The sequence below is a fragment of the Phoenix dactylifera genome, chromosome 1 (assembly GCF_051530095.1).
Source record: "Phoenix dactylifera cultivar Ajwa chromosome 1, Ajwa_hap1_PhDact_Kaust_v1.1, whole genome shotgun sequence".
NCBI lineage: Eukaryota > Viridiplantae > Streptophyta > Magnoliopsida > Arecales > Arecaceae > Phoenix > Phoenix dactylifera.
The window spans coordinates 9,506,392-9,523,960 of NC_143190.1; the positions used below are offsets into that span (position 1 = coordinate 9,506,392).

At 38.4% G+C, this 17,569-nt stretch overlaps 2 protein-coding genes across 3 annotated transcripts; one reads left to right on the forward strand and one right to left on the reverse strand.

Annotated features, from left to right (window-relative positions):
- The first annotated feature begins 581 nt into the window (after positions 1 to 581).
- LOC148715032 (uncharacterized) lies at positions 582 to 1,100 on the forward strand. Its single transcript, XM_088712716.1, has one exon. The coding sequence runs from the start codon at positions 582 to 584 to the stop codon at positions 1,098 to 1,100; it is 519 nt and encodes a 172-aa protein (XP_088568842.1).
- Positions 1,101 to 4,475: 3,375 nt separating this feature from the next.
- Positions 4,476 to 14,394, reverse strand: LOC103705985 (uncharacterized). 2 transcript variants are annotated; one of them, XM_026804225.3, is made up of 8 exons: positions 14,005 to 14,394; positions 12,027 to 12,156; positions 11,788 to 11,915; positions 11,328 to 11,466; positions 10,983 to 11,094; positions 6,099 to 6,162; positions 5,752 to 5,988; positions 4,476 to 4,722 (listed from the first exon to the last, which is right to left on the reverse strand). In XM_026804225.3, exons 1-8 carry the CDS (start codon positions 14,155 to 14,157, stop codon positions 4,717 to 4,719), a joined length of 969 nt encoding a protein of 322 aa, XP_026660026.2. In that variant the 5' UTR covers positions 14,158 to 14,394; the 3' UTR covers positions 4,476 to 4,716. The 2 variants fall into 2 exon arrangements, with proteins under 2 accessions (XP_026660026.2, XP_026660025.1); XM_026804224.4 differs by having other exon boundaries at positions 12,027 to 12,192; positions 14,005 to 14,393.
- Positions 14,395 to 17,569: the final 3,175 nt, after the last annotated feature.

Sequence of the window (17,569 nt, forward strand, 5' to 3'; positions counted from 1 at the left end):
ACAGCAAGAGTTCTATTGGAGCCGGATAGTATATGGTCTTCTCTGATGAGAGCCAGTATGGCAGACCATCGATTGATACTCGTACAGGACATCATAAATCGCCCATATGGAGGGAGATGTGTGTCAGAGCCACTACACTTGCGATCAGATGGGTAGTGGGCGACTGGAGATCTATTGATGTCCTTGAGAATAGTTGGGTGACTAAGTTACCTATTAGTCGCTTGCCGACTATGGTGGACACTGACAGGTTACAGGGGCTCAGGGTTAGTGATTTGATTGTCCCAGGAAAGGGACATTGGGGTGAGGCTTTGATACGGGAGGTTTTTGGGGAGCAGTTGGCGGGGAAGGTGATAGCCTTACCAGTACCGTCACGGAAGGAGCTAGACAAACTGATTTGGGAGCCGACGGGCAGGTCAAGAGTGCGCGCCAGAGATCTTCATGTGTGGATTGGCAGGGAGCTAGGTAGATAGATTGATGCAAGTTGGATATGGAGGATGAGAGTGCATCCTCGTGTGACCCTCTTTCTTTGGAAGGTAGCCTGAGGCTATCTTCCGACTAGGAGCGTGCTGGTCAGACAGGGGATGCGGATAGCTCAGCATTGCGAGGTATATCCAGACATCGAGGAGTCCATATGCCATGTTTTACTTCACTACCCCAGGGCTGCACAGATATGGAGTTGTTATTCGGCGCCTCTACCCCTGGGGTGGGAGTCAGTGGAGGATTTGTTATATTTCTTGAGGAACTTTGTTCGGAGGCCTAGCATAGACGAGCTGGGGGTTGTAGTGGCATATTTGGCTTATCATATATGGTTAGATAGAAATGACCGGTTGTTTGAGGGTAGACGGTTACCCCCAAGGCTAGTGATGGACAGAGTCGTGTCCCTGGCTATGGAGGTCTCCTTGTTGGTATCAGCAACTTCACCTGGGTTGGTCAGGGATACCTGGGGTACCTGCTCCGCTGTCTTAGCGTCCAGGTTATCTTCTCTTTCTTGGGTAACCCCACATCCTGGTTATCTTAAGGTAAATTTTGATGGTGGCATGGCGATGGATGGAGTAGCCGGTGGAGTGGGCTTTGTTGTCAGGGACCATGATGGTGGCTGATTGCTGGTGGTGGTTGGAGTACACCAGACTTGACGGTTATAGGGGCAGAGCTATGAGTAGCTTGGGAGGGCATCATGTATGCGAGACGAGTTTTGGGTGTCGACAGATTGAGTATTAAGGAAGACTCCGCTACGATGATCGATTGGATACGGAGAGCAGATAGGTATGGAGATGGCTACTCGTTGATCCGAGATATCCACAGATTAGTACAGGAGCTGTCCGCTATCCAAATAGTTCATGTGTATCGAGAGGTGAACAGAGCAGCGGACTGGGTCGCCTCATATATGGCACGACATTCTGGGGATGTTATTTGGACGAGTTTAGCAGGTGTTCCCCATCTGCTACGCTGTTTACTTTCTTTTGATTTGGCAGGATGTACTCAAAATTGAGATATTTGAAATGAAATGCTATTTTTACCCCAAAAAAATAAAAAAATTAAAAAAATAAAGTAAATTCTACCAAAGAAAAAAAAAGAACATTGATATATTCATATTAATCAGAAGAAGGGCGAAGAAGTCAAGCACAAGAAACAAAAAAAAAAAATGAAGGATAAGGTTGACAATTTACTTTGCTCATTGGATATCCAACCCAATCTAACTTTAGCAAAATGCGTTTTATACTTGTTTAGAGTTGATGACGGGGATGGGTCTTCGTTTTAAAACTTGTAGCAAATTCAAGATAGATATAGATAATGGCAGCCCGTCTTGAATCCTACCTAATTATATATAAATCTTGAGGATTATAATGATTATGATAATAATAGAGAAGAAAGTATTGTGATAAACCATGAATAAGATTAATCATATAAAAGATTACAAAATACATGCTTGGTTATTTTTTTTTTAGTTAATTGCTTTTCTTAATTTAAAAGATATTTGACTATCTAAGCAATAATATTTATGTTTGTTGTTTCTATTTTTGTTAAAAATTTGGTTTATAATGTTCTATATTTACGACTCATATGTTCTTCAATATTATGTGAAGTACTTATATTTATTTTTACATTATTTTTATTTATTTAACTTTTATGCAAAAAAAAGATATTTGTAATGCTATCCACCTCATCTAACTTTACTTGCTCCGCCCCACCTCGAGATAGGTATAAGGTAGGTATGGATACATGGTTCTAACTATAGGGCTGAGTGCATATAATAGCCTACCCAAGCTATATCCGTCCTGCTGTCATCCCTACTAAAGGGTCAAGGAGAAGCTGCAACTAAGATGCCAATAAACTAAATCGAGCAAGCCACTAAAGGTGCTATCTTAATCTAATCCCTATTTAATTCTAATCCTAACACTATATAAAGTAGTCACATTTCTTGACTTTCAATTGAAATAATTACTGTAATTAGATTTTTTTTTTTCCTTAGAAGTTTAAAGCAAGCTAAAATTCTAACAGGAAGGATCTTACGACCAACAGATTCTGTCAGAGTCCAAGGAGAAAAATTTTCTTCAAGTTGAGATTTCACTGATTCCATCCATAACAAGAATCCCAAACCCTCCATAATACAGACCATCGTGATTTATCAGATATCAAATATGAGATATCAAATATGCACAACATAAACTTATCCAAGTTAAACACATGAGATATCAAATAAAATCTTAAATAGTTAGCACTTAGCACTTAATCCCTGCTAAAATAATTTTAAATCTATCAACATCTACGATCTTTTAGTAGACACGCATTATATCTAGCAATAACGGAGATGAGAGATGGATGGGTCTAGAATAGGCAAGGTAAACTGTTCAGGAGATGACTTCAGTCGCGATTAAACTTCAGAATAAGAAGACTGGAGGAAACAGTGGAGATGGAATCGGCAGTTAAGAGTTTGACAGTGGAATATCTTTGAGAGAAACCATGTCCAAGTTTGTAAATCCCATATCCATTGGATGTTCAGTTTCCAGGAGTGGTTGAAAATTTAATTTTCTTCTCCTATACTTTGTTCAATGCCAACACTCAATTTAGTATAGGCGCCTGACCTGATACTTTGATCTAAAAACAAGTAACTTCGACCAGAGAAACAAAACACTAGTATTTAAACAAACTTCTTGTTTTTACCGTATCCACACCCATCAGGGCCCCTGCATCCCCACACTGCCCAGAAGAGAGATAATGTCAAGGAATCTGATAGTTATGTAAACAATTAGAAGCTAAGGGCAATATCAAAGAATTTCATCTTGTTTACTTCCTCGGTGATATATCTATGCTCATTCCCAGAATTTCAAACGTCTACCGCAGTACATATAAAAGTAGACATGGAAGAGGATGAGCATTTTTTGAAATATGTACTGAGACAGGAGTATCAGGCATCTAAGTAGACTTCCAAGAAATTACATGGCAGAATATTTCCTCCTGCTTACCAGTATCGTCAAAGCTAAGTTTGATGATAACATTGTATGAAAGAGATTCCATTAGAACATAAACGGATCATGTGATTGATAGACTACAACCCTCAGAAGAGAATGTACTTTGCATGGTTGCACATCTTGATAGCTGACTAGGACAGTCTCTGACAGAACCACACAATTTCTTTGAAGCCATCTCAGCTAGATTCAGAAGAATATGTTTTGAGTAAAACTTGGCATGCATTACAGTTGGTCACGAGCTTTGATCGATTACTTCCACCAAAATCTTGTACAGCTGCTACTAAATGACTACAGATCTAATAACACGAAACCTCTTCCTGCCAGGTCTGATTACAGGTAGCACGGGGTAATTCGGTAAACTTTTTTGCCACAGAATGACTAAAGATCCAGTAACACACCTTATGCCAGTTTCAATTACAGGTAACATGGGTAATTTTTTCTCTCATTGGAAAGCATAAAATATTTGAACTGCTTGGCCTAATTAATAATCAAGGGAGCCTTAGATATGTCCAGCTGCTTCACTCAGTTCCACTTGATCTTTTCACTACCATCATTTCACAAATAATCTATAACTACTTGATTATGAACTAGAAGTAACAGTTAAAGCTCTTCCACTGTGCATAGCCATGTTAAATTGTTTCCGGAAAATATTGTCCAAGATAAACACGCTAACCCAACGAACAAGAGAGGAAAAAGAACATAGTATGGGACTCTAAGGATCATGCGACTTGAGCATCAATGTCTAAGTTGGGGATATCATGTTAGATAATCATGTAATGTTGTTAGGAGCACAATCATCTGTCAGTGCTCGACCAATCAAAATCAATGATCTGAGGAAACTAAACTTAATGGGAAAGGGGATAACGTTAATGGAAGACCATCAAAGTTAACAAATCAAAATCAATGATCTGAGGAAACTAAACTTAATGGGAAAGGGGATAACGTTAATGGAAGACCATCAAAGTTAACACTCAAAACTCAAGTACCAGGCAGAGGCAATTAGGGTGGTCATCAAACTTGGATTGGAAATAGATAACCCATCATAAGACCGGAGTAGAAATGGGAAAAACTAAAACATGAAAAAAAAAGACAAAATATACTTATATGGAGAAACATTGCCTTTCAGTTGATATAGACTAAATCCTTTGCACACAAACAACAAGATCCATTTGTTAGAATTCAACAGTGTGGATGCATGTATGTCACAGAACCATCAGGTCCAATTCCCTTTCACGGCTGCCATTACTCATGCCTGCGGAGAGAACAAAACATCAAAAATGAGTTTCCATTGCAGTGAGAAAAAGCACAAAGAGATTTGAACAAACAGGCTGCTAATCTGTATAGTTAAATGTGTAGCATGAATCAAGCAAGAAAGACCTGGTGTTCAAAGAAACAAGAGGGAAAAAACGGACCTTTTACTAGAGAATAAGGGCTACTTCATTTTGGACCTAAAATAACAGATGATATTGCTGATGAAGAATCAGCAGAACGTCATGTATTTTCAGTGGCAATGTATTGAATGGTCTATTTTCACCTCCTACGTGTATAACGTCTAAAAGCAAACAGCACCTTCGCTGCAAAAGGTTCAACCTGTTTTCTTTTTTTTTAGCACCTTTGTCTCAGCAGATCTAGTTCACGAACTCCAACAACTAAATCGATTAGTTACAGACAGCGGATAAGTTTATATTTAAAAGCTTTTTTGCCCTTTAGATTGTCTTGAACAAGGGAACCAACAAGAATTTCATCAGTAGGTCATCCGAGCTAAATGGAGTAGAAATAAAAAGAGAAGTTTGTAGATTGAAGCTATAGACCAATCACATGCCCCAGAAGGATACCTTGGAAATCAGATTCTACAGGCTCATGAACATGCAAATGAGATAAGGTTTTGTTTTTTACGGTTTTGACTAGGGACTGCAAAACCAGGTTCACCATTATTATAAATCAGCATCATATATGAGAAACTCATCCATTGGTCCATAGATGCATTTATTCACGATACATAAAAGGTGACCTCCCGTTTGTTATTGTCAACCCAGGGGAAGGGTTCTGGTAAGGTGCATTGAAACCACATTTTTACTTGTTGATGGAGGGTATCAGAAGAGACATTAAATGAATGACTGTTTTTATCACACAACTGCAATGTTCTAAAACATGTCTTCCAAGGTTCTATGTAAATGTAGCACGGGTTTGATGAAAATGATGGAAGTGTTGCGAATGATGTGCAGCAAAGTAAATTTTACAATAATAGAAGTTCTCAGATGCGTCATAATATAAACCACACCTGCTTTTTCTTCTTTGGTCTTCTTTTCCGGCGAGGCTTACGAGCATCAGAATTTGAACTCAGGTTGCTGTTATGATCTCCATGCGCATTTACAGGTCTCCAGTTTTTGGAGGAAGGGCCACTTCTGCTATTTGATGCGTTGCTGGATGTTGACAGATCAACCTTACCTACAGAATGGCTTCTGCTTGGAGGCAAGGAACGAGGAGGCGGCATGAGAACTCGAGCTGATATCTGCCTCTGTGTGGAAGTAAGCGCAAAATGCATGCCAAGTAAAGCAGTTATAACCCACCAAAGCTGGGCAAAAATAAAAAAGGAAAATGAAAAGAATTTGGCACTCTTGGAAAAACCTGATTTTTTTCATCACTGGACATGCCAGATGCTGCTTTGCCAGAAGCACTTGAAGCTGGTTCTCTGCAAAAAATATAACAAATTCACATACAAGTATCAATATAAATTACAAAGTCAATATATTCTTTCACTGACTGGATCTGATACTCTTTCCATAAAAATACATACAGACAAGAAGAACATATGCATGTCAAGATGGTTGCTTGATGGTGTTATTAAAGCTTGAGATCTGATATAATCATGTTTGAACTGGAACCTTCAAAATGCCAAAATCTGTTTTATCCATCATATAAGCTGCCCTTTGGTCCAGAAGGTTGCAGACCAACTTAGCAACTTCAGGTAGGTATGGACAGGGTTTGGGAGCAAGATCCGCTGCATTCACAATTTAATCCCAAGCAGCAACTTTTGAAGGATATAACTTTCTCATACAGTATCCATTTCAGTGTGCTAGGCACCAAATTAAACTCTCGACGCTACAAGGGTGCTACTATATGATATACCATTTATGAGGGTGCTACTATCTTTCCAAAAGGATCAGCCTCTACCTCTATGGAAAAGGCTGAAGGCACACCATTTATGATGGTTGAGATTATGTACAATATGACATATACCATATGTTAACATAGGGTAACTTGTTTCACAAGTGCCATGTACTAAATGTGCTAATGCCTTGCAGGCATGATACTGGCAAGATATATATTGTGCAAGTGCTTGAAACACTAGCATTTTTATCCTTACTACGTTGAAGTCTTTCTAGCACAATTTGAACTCTATTATCATTGTTCACATATCAAGATGTCTTGACCTAGTATGTATCTAACTATTTTGCATATTTACATGTACACAATTGCAAAGAGCAAAGCATTATCTTAAACAGATATCAGTTAAACTCAAATACTTTAAAATGCATGCACTATTACTATTTATTTTACTTAATAAGTTCTTTATATATGAATTTGTAGTCGATTTGTTGATTTATGTAGCAAATCTGTTTGCAATTATGCTTTTAACATTGTGCATGATGCATTTATAAGGATTAAGCATGTGGCTTGATGGATGGTTAATACATAGTTACTCGTTAAAATTAGGTAATCCAAAATAGTAAAAATTGGAAGACTTTTTTTTACTCAATGAATTCGAATCTATTTTCTCAAATAAGTTTTCCCAACTTACTCTCAGATGAAACAAGTTTCAGCACCACATGATAACGATACACATCCTGCAGTGCATAGAAACACCACTGCCCAATTATGATCCTGGCAATTGAGGGGTGGACTGGTGATAGACCTAACTTATGGCAACTTTTGTACAAAATGACTGCTTCGGGACTCAAACCCATGCCGTTCCACTTGCTAGTCTAAGCTTTTTACCAGTATAGGGCTGTCAATCTGACCCACAAATCTGGTACCGGATGCGGACCTGACTCGACCCCAACAATGAATTTGTTGGATATGGAATCAAAGTCAGATCTGTTGAAACTTTCAGGTTGGGTCTTGGTTTGAGGTTTTTATACCCAACCCAACCTGAAACCGTATATATTACCCAATTTATCATACATACATAAATCCAGACGCACACACACATATATTGACATATACATATATATAAACATGTTAGACCAAATTTGGGTATTTATAATTGACTATAAATAAAGTGTATATTTTCAATTTTTAGTCCATTATTGTTATATAGTTAACCATCAAGAGCATATTGTTCATGATTCAATTTGTGGAGCATGTATTGGATGTTTATGAACTTCTCAAAGCATGGATTGTTTAGCTTGATTAACTCTTCAAGAATATTTGATACCCAATGGGTACTTAGATCCAACCTCCATCTAACCTGAACCCAGACCCCATCCGATCCTTCAGTGGTTTGGGTATGGAACAAGAGTTAGAACCCAAACCTGAATGGGTATAGATTTGGTTTAGCAAAACCTGACCCAACTAGATAGCAAACCAGCAGGATGCATAACAACTAAAGTGTTGTATTAAAAAAATTTTGAAAACATGCTTGAAAGTTGAAACCTCCCTATGGATCCACTTAACACTGTTCAATGGGTTATGTTTGTACATCTAATTTTTAATTACAATAACATTTTAAGCAGAGAAAGAAAAAATCCATACATTTATCCACCATTACATCAACATCAGATTGTATCTGCATTCATTAATTCCATCCCACTACCTTCGACAGCTGCATATGCAAAGTTGATGAGCCAACAAATTTCCGTGATTTTATCTAAGGACCATTCACCACAATGTGCTCGATATCATTTACCTCATGACACATATTGCTTGAATCTACTTTGCCTAAACCATTACAGATATTTTGGTTTGTAGAATTGACAATACAATCCTTAAACAAATGATACATCAAAGCAAGGTCTCAACAACAACAGTACCACCATACAATAAGTCCTTGTACTGAAGTGTATCGAGACATAGCGAGGGTATATGGTAACATATCATACCGTGATATTCAAAAAAATAGATAAAGCATGAGCAAACACGGCGGCATGCAGTGGCAGATACCATATCGAGGTGTGATCCGTACAACCTCATATAGCAACATTTCGTCAAAGTTGAAAGCAGTCTGAGAATTTTCAATTGATTGCTATTATTTAATTGAATTGTTAGCAATTTGTTATAGAGTAAAGTTTTTGATGCTTCAACCAATTTAACTTATCTAAACAAAATAAAGGATTTTCTACATATTTCAATAAAAAACACAATAGCTTCCAAAAATTATATCTCATTGTTTGAGATATTCAATAAATTATTCAATCAGTGTGATTTTTAAAGTGATCTCATTTGCCTAGTGTTCCATGTACAAGGGCAAAAAAAGCAGAACTTTTAATATGTGTGTGTGCGCGCGCGGGCGTGTGTGTGTGTGTGTGTGTGTGTGTGTGTGTGAAGGTCAAGAGGTGACAGGTCAAGATTTCTAGGCTTCCCTAACAAATATGCAGAGGTTAAAAACAACAGTTTTGTATCTCCTGCCAAGATGCCTTACTACAACCCAATAAAATCTGAGTAAGGTATAGAATGATTAGGGTTGCAAACGGGTCAAGTTGGATCAAGCATGCTTGACCCCGATCTGACCTAGTTTCATGTACGGGTCTTGATGTTAGACTCAAACAAAGGATCAGGTTGGGTTGGGTTAGATTGGGCCCATAGAAAAAATTTTAGACTCAGCAGGTCATTCAAATAGGGTTGTGGTCATATATAACATGGACCCAACTCAAAATATTTAGGTTCCATTCGGGTGCAGTTCTACATTTGTTTACTAATAAGAGTTCATAAAAAAAAATTGTTCTTACCTATGAATCAAACTGATTTTTGACTTCCACAAAATTGTTAGCTAACATGGTTAAAACTCCATGAACTAATGTTTATCTAGAATTGTAATTTGTTTCAAGAGGTTAATAACCTCAACAGTTGGCCTTTCTTAATGTCGTGAGATTAGTTTGAGCGCTTTTTTTCTTAACACAGGAAAAGAAGAAATGATTTGGAATACTTTTTTGGGGTCAATTTCAATTGGGTCGGAAGCCTCAAAATAGACCCATATAGTGTACGGATCGGGTCAGGTCAGGTCAAAGTTTATGAAATCCAAACATGACCCGAAATATGGAACATGTCACATATTTGAGTCCACCTGGGCTCCACAAATCTCCAAGAACGGGTTGCATCGGGTCAATGGGTCGGGTCACGAATCAACCCGACCAATTTGCAGCCTTAAGAATGATGAAAAGCAAAGTACCATGTGCCTGTCACAATCATATTAGAACTATGGTGGAAAGATACTGGTCAGGCAATCATGGGCCAAAGCTGAAGCATTCCTTCAACTATATTATGGTAATGTTAAGACCTTGAATATTTCGCCACCTTTTCCTGGGATACAGTACAAACTTGCTTAGACATCAAGTTGTACAAATAGCTCAATTGCTCAAGTCCTTTGGCTTGTAGCTACTGACTCCCACCACATAGAGCAAGCTCGCCCTAGTAAATACTAGACCACCATTACATATAAGATTGCACCTTCTCATAAAAATTATTGAGTCTTCTACATACCAAAGCCACACATAAATGGTAAAAGTTTGATGATGGGCAGCTGAATGGAAAAAGAATATTTCAAGGTTAAATTGCACTATTTCTGCTAGAAAATCTGCAATACTATACATATTTCAACATGAAATAACTAAAATGTTTGAATGGCATTATTAACATATATAAAGGCATATCAAATTCTCATGTGATTGGGCAAAAGAAGCCCCACTATAAAAGATAGTAATTTCATAAAGCACATTGAAATTCTAAGATGATCAAAAAGAAAAGACATCCTTTTGAGTGATGTAGAAAACTTTCCTTGGCAACTATCCTTAAGTTTCTAAGGAGCATGGTATGCTGAACCGGCCCGTACCGGACCGGGACCGGACCGGTTCAAGCGTGGAAAACGGTTCCGGTTCCGACTCCAAAGCAGTACAAGCCCGGTACCAATGCGAACCGGAGCGGTTCGCACAGGTACCTGTCCTCAGGGAAGTGCAATCGCGCGTGCGCGAGCTAGGAACCGTGCCCGTGCGCGATTCCTCAGGGTAGCGCACCCCGCGTTGGGTTTCGGGCGCGCCCCCGCACGGGCTCGTTTAATGCCACAGAGTGGCATCTGTGGCATTTAACGCGGCGGGTGCGCATCCGCGCGTTGGCCGGTTCAGTACCGATTCAAACCGGTCTGAACCGGAACCGTACCGGTCTGGTAGGCAACCGGTACGCCAACCGGTACCAGTACAACATATTTTGCTAAGGATTAGGAAAAGGTATTAATCAAACCAACCATACTCAGATAGAACCGGATGTAATTCATGTAAATTTATCCAAATATATATGTACCTAGTACTTTTATCAGTCCATTCATCATCTGCCTCTGCTTCATCACTTGAACTTCCAGACAAGAAGAAATCGTCTTCACTCATATCTAAAGCATCATCATCACTTGCTGTTTCTGTTCAGCAAACAAGAAGAAACATCCTATCACACCACAAACCTCTGTGAAGAACTATAAGATATGATAATGTAGATAGAAATGGCAATCAAAGGTGGAAACTACTGAAAGCTTATAATCTTGCTCAAGAAAGCCTTAAATCATTAAATATACTGAAAGCTGGCAGTAAACAACTGCACATTAAACCATGGAACATAGAAATGTTTGGAAAAAAAATCCAAGAACTAAAGTACCTTCTAATTCTTTTCCACTAGCTGCGGCAGCCATGAGATTGGCTTTAATCTGTTTACGCAACTTATTTCTCTCATCAACAATATCAGGATTATCTCCGCCAACAAACAATGACACATATTTCTCAGTCTTGGGAAAGAACTGCACTAGAGAGCACAATCAATTAGATGCTTAGTTTGGAAACAAAAGTTTCGGGACGTAAGTATTCGACATAGATTTATGCAACTATAAGCGCATACATATTAATTAAACCACATAATTAGCAAAGATAAAAGACTTTTTGCAGTAATAATTAATGCATAACATAGCTGGTATATGATAACCTTGGAGAGTTATCATTTCTGACAATTTTTTTTAAAGTTTGATTTGAACAAGAATCAGAGAAGAAAAGGATAACACAAGAAATAAGATCTCTAAAAGGTAGTTAATCACTTTCACAGAAATGTCATGCATATAGCTTACCCTGACATATTCAAGATCTTCTCTTAATTTGGAAAGCTGATCAGAAATTTTCCCCTCTGATGTATGATCAGATGAAGAACGTTGTTGTTTCTCAAGCCGCCTTATCATCCTCTCAATCTTTCGCCTCTCTAATTTGGACAAACAACAAGCTCAAGATAATCAACAAGAACATAAAGAACATAGAACAAGGATGTCATCCAGCCAATGAGCTAAAAGGTCACACGAAGAAACTTACGTACCAAAAAATTTTATCTTTCGGTCTCTCAATTGTAATTTACGTTCTACAGTTAGTCGACTCTGGATCTCCTGATGCTTCTTAAGTTCTTCCAGTTTCTTTTGCTGAGCCTGCCTGATTTCAACTGGCAGGTCCTTGAAAACAATCAAGAAGTCAGAAAATTCCATCCACTGAAGCAAAATGTCCATGTAGCAGATAACAAAATGGTTACCATTACAAAAAGTGTAGGAACTGAACACTATCTAGATGCTTGTCTCAAAGAATAATATGATGTAAATCCAAAAACAAGCAACCACACCGCAAGATCAAATGTGAAAATGTCAGACTCAAATTTCAATGGCTATAGTTGATCTACTTTTTGCAGAATTCTTGATTTTTTTTCAATTTACATTTTAATATCAGATTTAGGGCTGTTTGCTGAAATAAGGTTGAAATGCTTAAGTTGATTTCCCCTAGTTTATCTAAGATTGATAATAGAAAACAAGAAAATATGGAAATATATGGTTGGTTCCAATTTAAGACACTTAAACAAACAGAAACAAAATCTCGTGGTGCTAAGTGGAATTCTTACCAGGTGTTTCTTCCTCTCTTGCAGGACTAGAAAGTCATGCGAGTACTCAATAGCCACTAGAAAGCTTAGGGAATGCTTTATCAAAATTTTGATGGCAAAATAAAATTTTAAAAATAAAGGAACATAAGTGATAATCATTTAATATTTACTCTAACATAGATTTATGTTGATGGGTTATCTGTGAATTTGGTTGAAAAAGGCTCACAATAAACTTATGCAATTCATCATAATCAATGCATCATCGGAATACTTTACACTTTTCAATGCAAAGATGAAGCTGCCGCATAAAACATATAGGCTTCCATAACAGGTATGTTTGGTTGCCCAAAAGTGAGCACCTCTGAAGTGAAGTTTTCCTATAAGTGCACATTACAGGCTCTTTGGTTGCCTGAAGTAACCACCGCAGTGAAGTCTGGCCAGTTTGGGACTTCTATCTAGTTCTACAAATTCTAACTATAAAAACCCACTTCGGCAACTACGGTGGGAGAAGCTCCAAAGCCTCCCAAAGTGAACGACTTTGACTTGTGCCACTTTCGCCCAACAAAGGACAACATACATGCTGCAAAGGTCTGAAATCATTACAAGCATTGTGGAAAAGACACTATAAGGTTAAAAAAATGACAGGACATAACATGATGATTTGATTTGGACAGGTCCAAGTTGCTATAAAAAATTAAAAAAGAAAATAAAAGGCATGCATGTGTTACGTGCCACGCCCAACTGTGTCACCAATCACAACACCCCACATAATTGCATATGTTGCTACTATCATGTTTCACCCTACAATCTCTCTGACATATTTTGAAGGTTATGAACTAAACAATTGTCCCAGAAGGAATATCCAAACAGAGAGGCTGCATTTGGCGGTGCACTAATCGACATTCAGATTTCTCTCATATCTATCACCACCTAGTGATCGGGCAGGACTGATTGAAATGACAAAAACACATGCGCAGGTTCCTGTGCCTGGATGAGCCATTTTTAAACAATTATCCCCATAATGAAGCAAGCCTAAAATGCCCATAATATGAGAAAGACAAGAAAACCACATTAGACACAACAACAAATTATGACCATAAAATAACCCAGTAGGATTAGATTCGACTACCATGAAACAAAATTTCCGACTACTCAGTTATAAAGCTCAAAGTTTGCATCGCTAGCTCCAAAGAAACATAAAATTAATTAAAGAACGCAAGGCAACCTTGCGATGCATGCAAATACATATCCCTTTTTTCTGAAGCCTATCAATTAGAAACCAGCAATCATGAAAAAAGATACCAAAAAGAATAAGGAGAAGAATAAGAAGCCAGTGAATTCCCGCCCAAGAATCAGACTACAATTACCCAAAAACCCTAATTAACCAATAAAAAATCAGGAATAAAATCAGAAAAGGAGAGGAACTGGATACCTTGCGGAGCAACCGCTCGGTGGACCGGATCTGGTTCTTGAGGGAGACGGATTTGTTCTTCTTCCTCTTCTTATCATATCCTATCCCTTTCGATCGCCGGCCGAGGGGCCGCCGCTCCTCGACCCGACGCCTGGCATAGCCGCCATGGGCCATCTACTCCGGTCTTCCCCCGAGCCGGAGATCGAATCAGATCACCGGCGGGTCTACGATTGGGGGGAGAGCGAGCGCAGCGAAGGATTCAATGATCGAGTCGGGGAATCTTTAGGGTTTCTCTTTTTGGGGGACGGGGACAGACTTACCTTCGCTGCATCCTATCGAGCCTTTTAAGTTCCTCTGGAAGCCGAGCGCACAGCGTGCCCGAGTGCTTCTCGATCTTCTCACGCTGAACCGCCCGAGCCGGCTTGCGTGAGACATGGGTTAATATAACGGTTGTTATTATGTAATAACAGCTGAGGGGAAAAGATTCGTTACGTTGTATATTTTTGTGACGGATATATATAAGGCTGTTACTTAACATTTGTATCATTGGTCTAGTTTTTAAATATAATTTAAAATATTATACCAGATTAAAAAACACAGATTTTTTTACATGAATATTCTTCTAAAAATTTAAATTTACGTGAATAACCTCTTAAAATTTATATTTAGTTCCGTACTCTTATAAAATATTGTTTTTGCACAAATACCCCTAATATAATGGTTCTTCTAACACCGTTAATAAAAATCATATTTATTTAATTTAAAATAAAATAAAATTTTGAAATTACTTTTTGGTCCTCCATCGCGATGGCCTTATATATATTTTGTTTTGCACATTTATCCCATTAAGGATATTTTAGTCATTTTAATTTGAAACTGTTAATTTTTTAATGGCGTTAGATGGTATGGGTATATATACAAAAACAAAGATAAAAAAAAGGTAGAATAGTAAAATAAGTGTTTTACAAGGGTATACATGCAAATATTAATTTTGGAAGAATATTCATGCAAAATTCTATATCTAAGAGAGCATTCATGCAAAAAACCCAAAAAAATATATCTATTATAAAATATAATCCTTTGGCTCTATACACTGCATGAATCATGTGGCTATGCACGTGGCCAATCATAACCGCTCATTTTTATAAGCCTCATTCATGAAGGGCTCATCTTGGCACACCTTTATAAAAACAAACGGTTGTGATTGGCTGTATGCATGGTCGCGCAGTGCATACTATGTAGAGTATAATTTCTCTCGATTGAAGGCCACATAGGTAACTTTGCTCGCACTTCTTATCCTACAAATTCATAAAGGGCAATTAAAGTCTACGCTCCCGCTTCTTCATCTGCGCTCGTCCATTAAAAAAGGGCTAAAAAAAAAAAAAAAAGGAGCTTAGAGGGCATAATCTTTTAAATTGACTGGATTCGTAACTCTCTCTTATTTATCCATGCTTATTTAATATGAAGTCTGCCTTGATGGTTTTAGGGTGTTAACATCACCTGTATCTTGGGAGGGTAATCAAGTGGTAGACCATACAGCCAACTTGGCTTTCTCATCAACACTTCTTGATACTGAAATCTCTAGTTGGCTAATTTGTATTAGTACTAAAATCTTGGCCAATGCATGAGGTGTTGGTTATAATTCTTCTTGCTTACACAAGAATAGTAATGGCAAAAACAATCATTAAGAATAGTAATGGCAAAAACAATCATTATGATGATCATCTTTATTTTAATATTAAATGTTATAATTTCAGCATATTTAAGTAAATAGAAGCTATCATAGTTACAGCAACGATCAATAAAATGGGAATAAGGAGTGCTAGTTGAGGTACAAGGGTGATAGTCTAGTGAGGTACAAGGGTGAATAAGTTGTGCTAGTTGAGCGCCTATATCACAAGCTAGTCAATGACCAACTTTCACGTCGGACTGGCAATTGAAACGATGATATGATGGGTTTTACCTCAAGCAACTTGCCCCAAATCTTGAAGCTACCCATGGTTCTAGCATTTTCAAATGCACCAAGAGGCTTTAAAGATTAAAGTCTCCCTCTTTAATTCATATGTATCCTTTTTCATAGGGAAAAAATGTTAGCAATATATCTCCTAACTAAATAAATAAATCTATAAATTCAATTAATAAAAAAAAATCTTAAAGAAAATAATATACATGCATATCATTCGGCATTCAAATAATTCTATTTTAATACAAAATAAATCTATTCTAGCACAAAGTAAATTTATGCATTTAATAAGTTTATATCATAGAATTTCAAATCCTACCAATCTACTAATATTAAATTAAAAATAAAGGTAGAAGAAAGTAGCCTGATTGAAAGCAGGTCGAAGCGCGTAGACGCTGTCCCAAAGAAGTATTTGCCCCCACGTACGGGTCACCCGGCAATCCTTCTCGGAGATACGACGACCCTACAACCTCTTCTTCGGCACGTCTCGGAAGAAGTCAAAGCGAACCCGATCGGACTTGCAGATCCAGCAAAGAACGGAATGAAAAGAACTAAATAAACTGAATAAAAAATGTAAAATAAAATTTGGAAGTGGCTAAGAGGGAGAAGAATTTTTCCAGAATTTTTCCACTATTTTTCTGAAATTTTTCGTGTATCAAAAGAGATGAAATAGGGGGTATATATAGGGGTTTTACGCAGGGGCAAAATGGTCTTTTTGGCGGACGCGTCCGCGCCTTCCGCGGACGCGTCCGCGCTCTTCACGCGAACGTGGGCAACGTGCGCCTGTCCGCTGGCATGTTCCCATTTAAACCAAAAACGCCCGTTGGGCGTTTCCAATTCAAACGGGCATGCCCGTTTTATTTCTCAAACGCGCACGCGGCCCGACACCGGCCGCGTGCGCATTTAATTCCTTCTTTGAAAATCCCCGGTTGTTTCCGAAACCAAACGCGTAACGCCCGCTGGGCGTTACCTTTTTGTTTTCCCTCTTAAACGCGCACGCGGCCAAATTTCGGGCCGCGTGCGCATTTAAATTTTTCCTAACAATCCCCCACAAAAATTTAAATAATTTTAAAATCAAAATAAATTGCTGGATATCTTATATTATGTAATAGGTGTAGGTACCTTTCGGTTTGAACCTTCACTTAGTGACAATTGATTACATCTGTGGAGCCAAGGTGGTCTTAACCTTGAACCTCGGTCCATGGCTCAGATTAAATCAACAGCACACATAATATAGCCCGATCTGGGTTCTAAGCGGGTTGCGCTATTATGGCCATGCGCAGGTATCTATCATGTGCTTTTTAGGGAATCGCCCATTTCCCATAATCGCGGCCTCACGATTGCACATATAGGTGAGTCCTAATAAGGAAGCTAGCAAGGAAGCTCCTGCCTCTTGGGTCTCGGACTCATTAAGAGTTATACAAACGAACTCATCCTACCGCTTGCTTTTATGAGCACTAGCGCCATAGGGATGAGGAAAACATGAAATAGTGCTCCTCTTAGTCACACTCCGGTTTGTTTCTACCCATTGAACCTTTTAAGGTTGGGTTCCCACCGTGGTGATCTATCTTTATGGGCTAAGCCCCATCCCCCTCGACGACTCTAGAACCACTGTTCTAGATC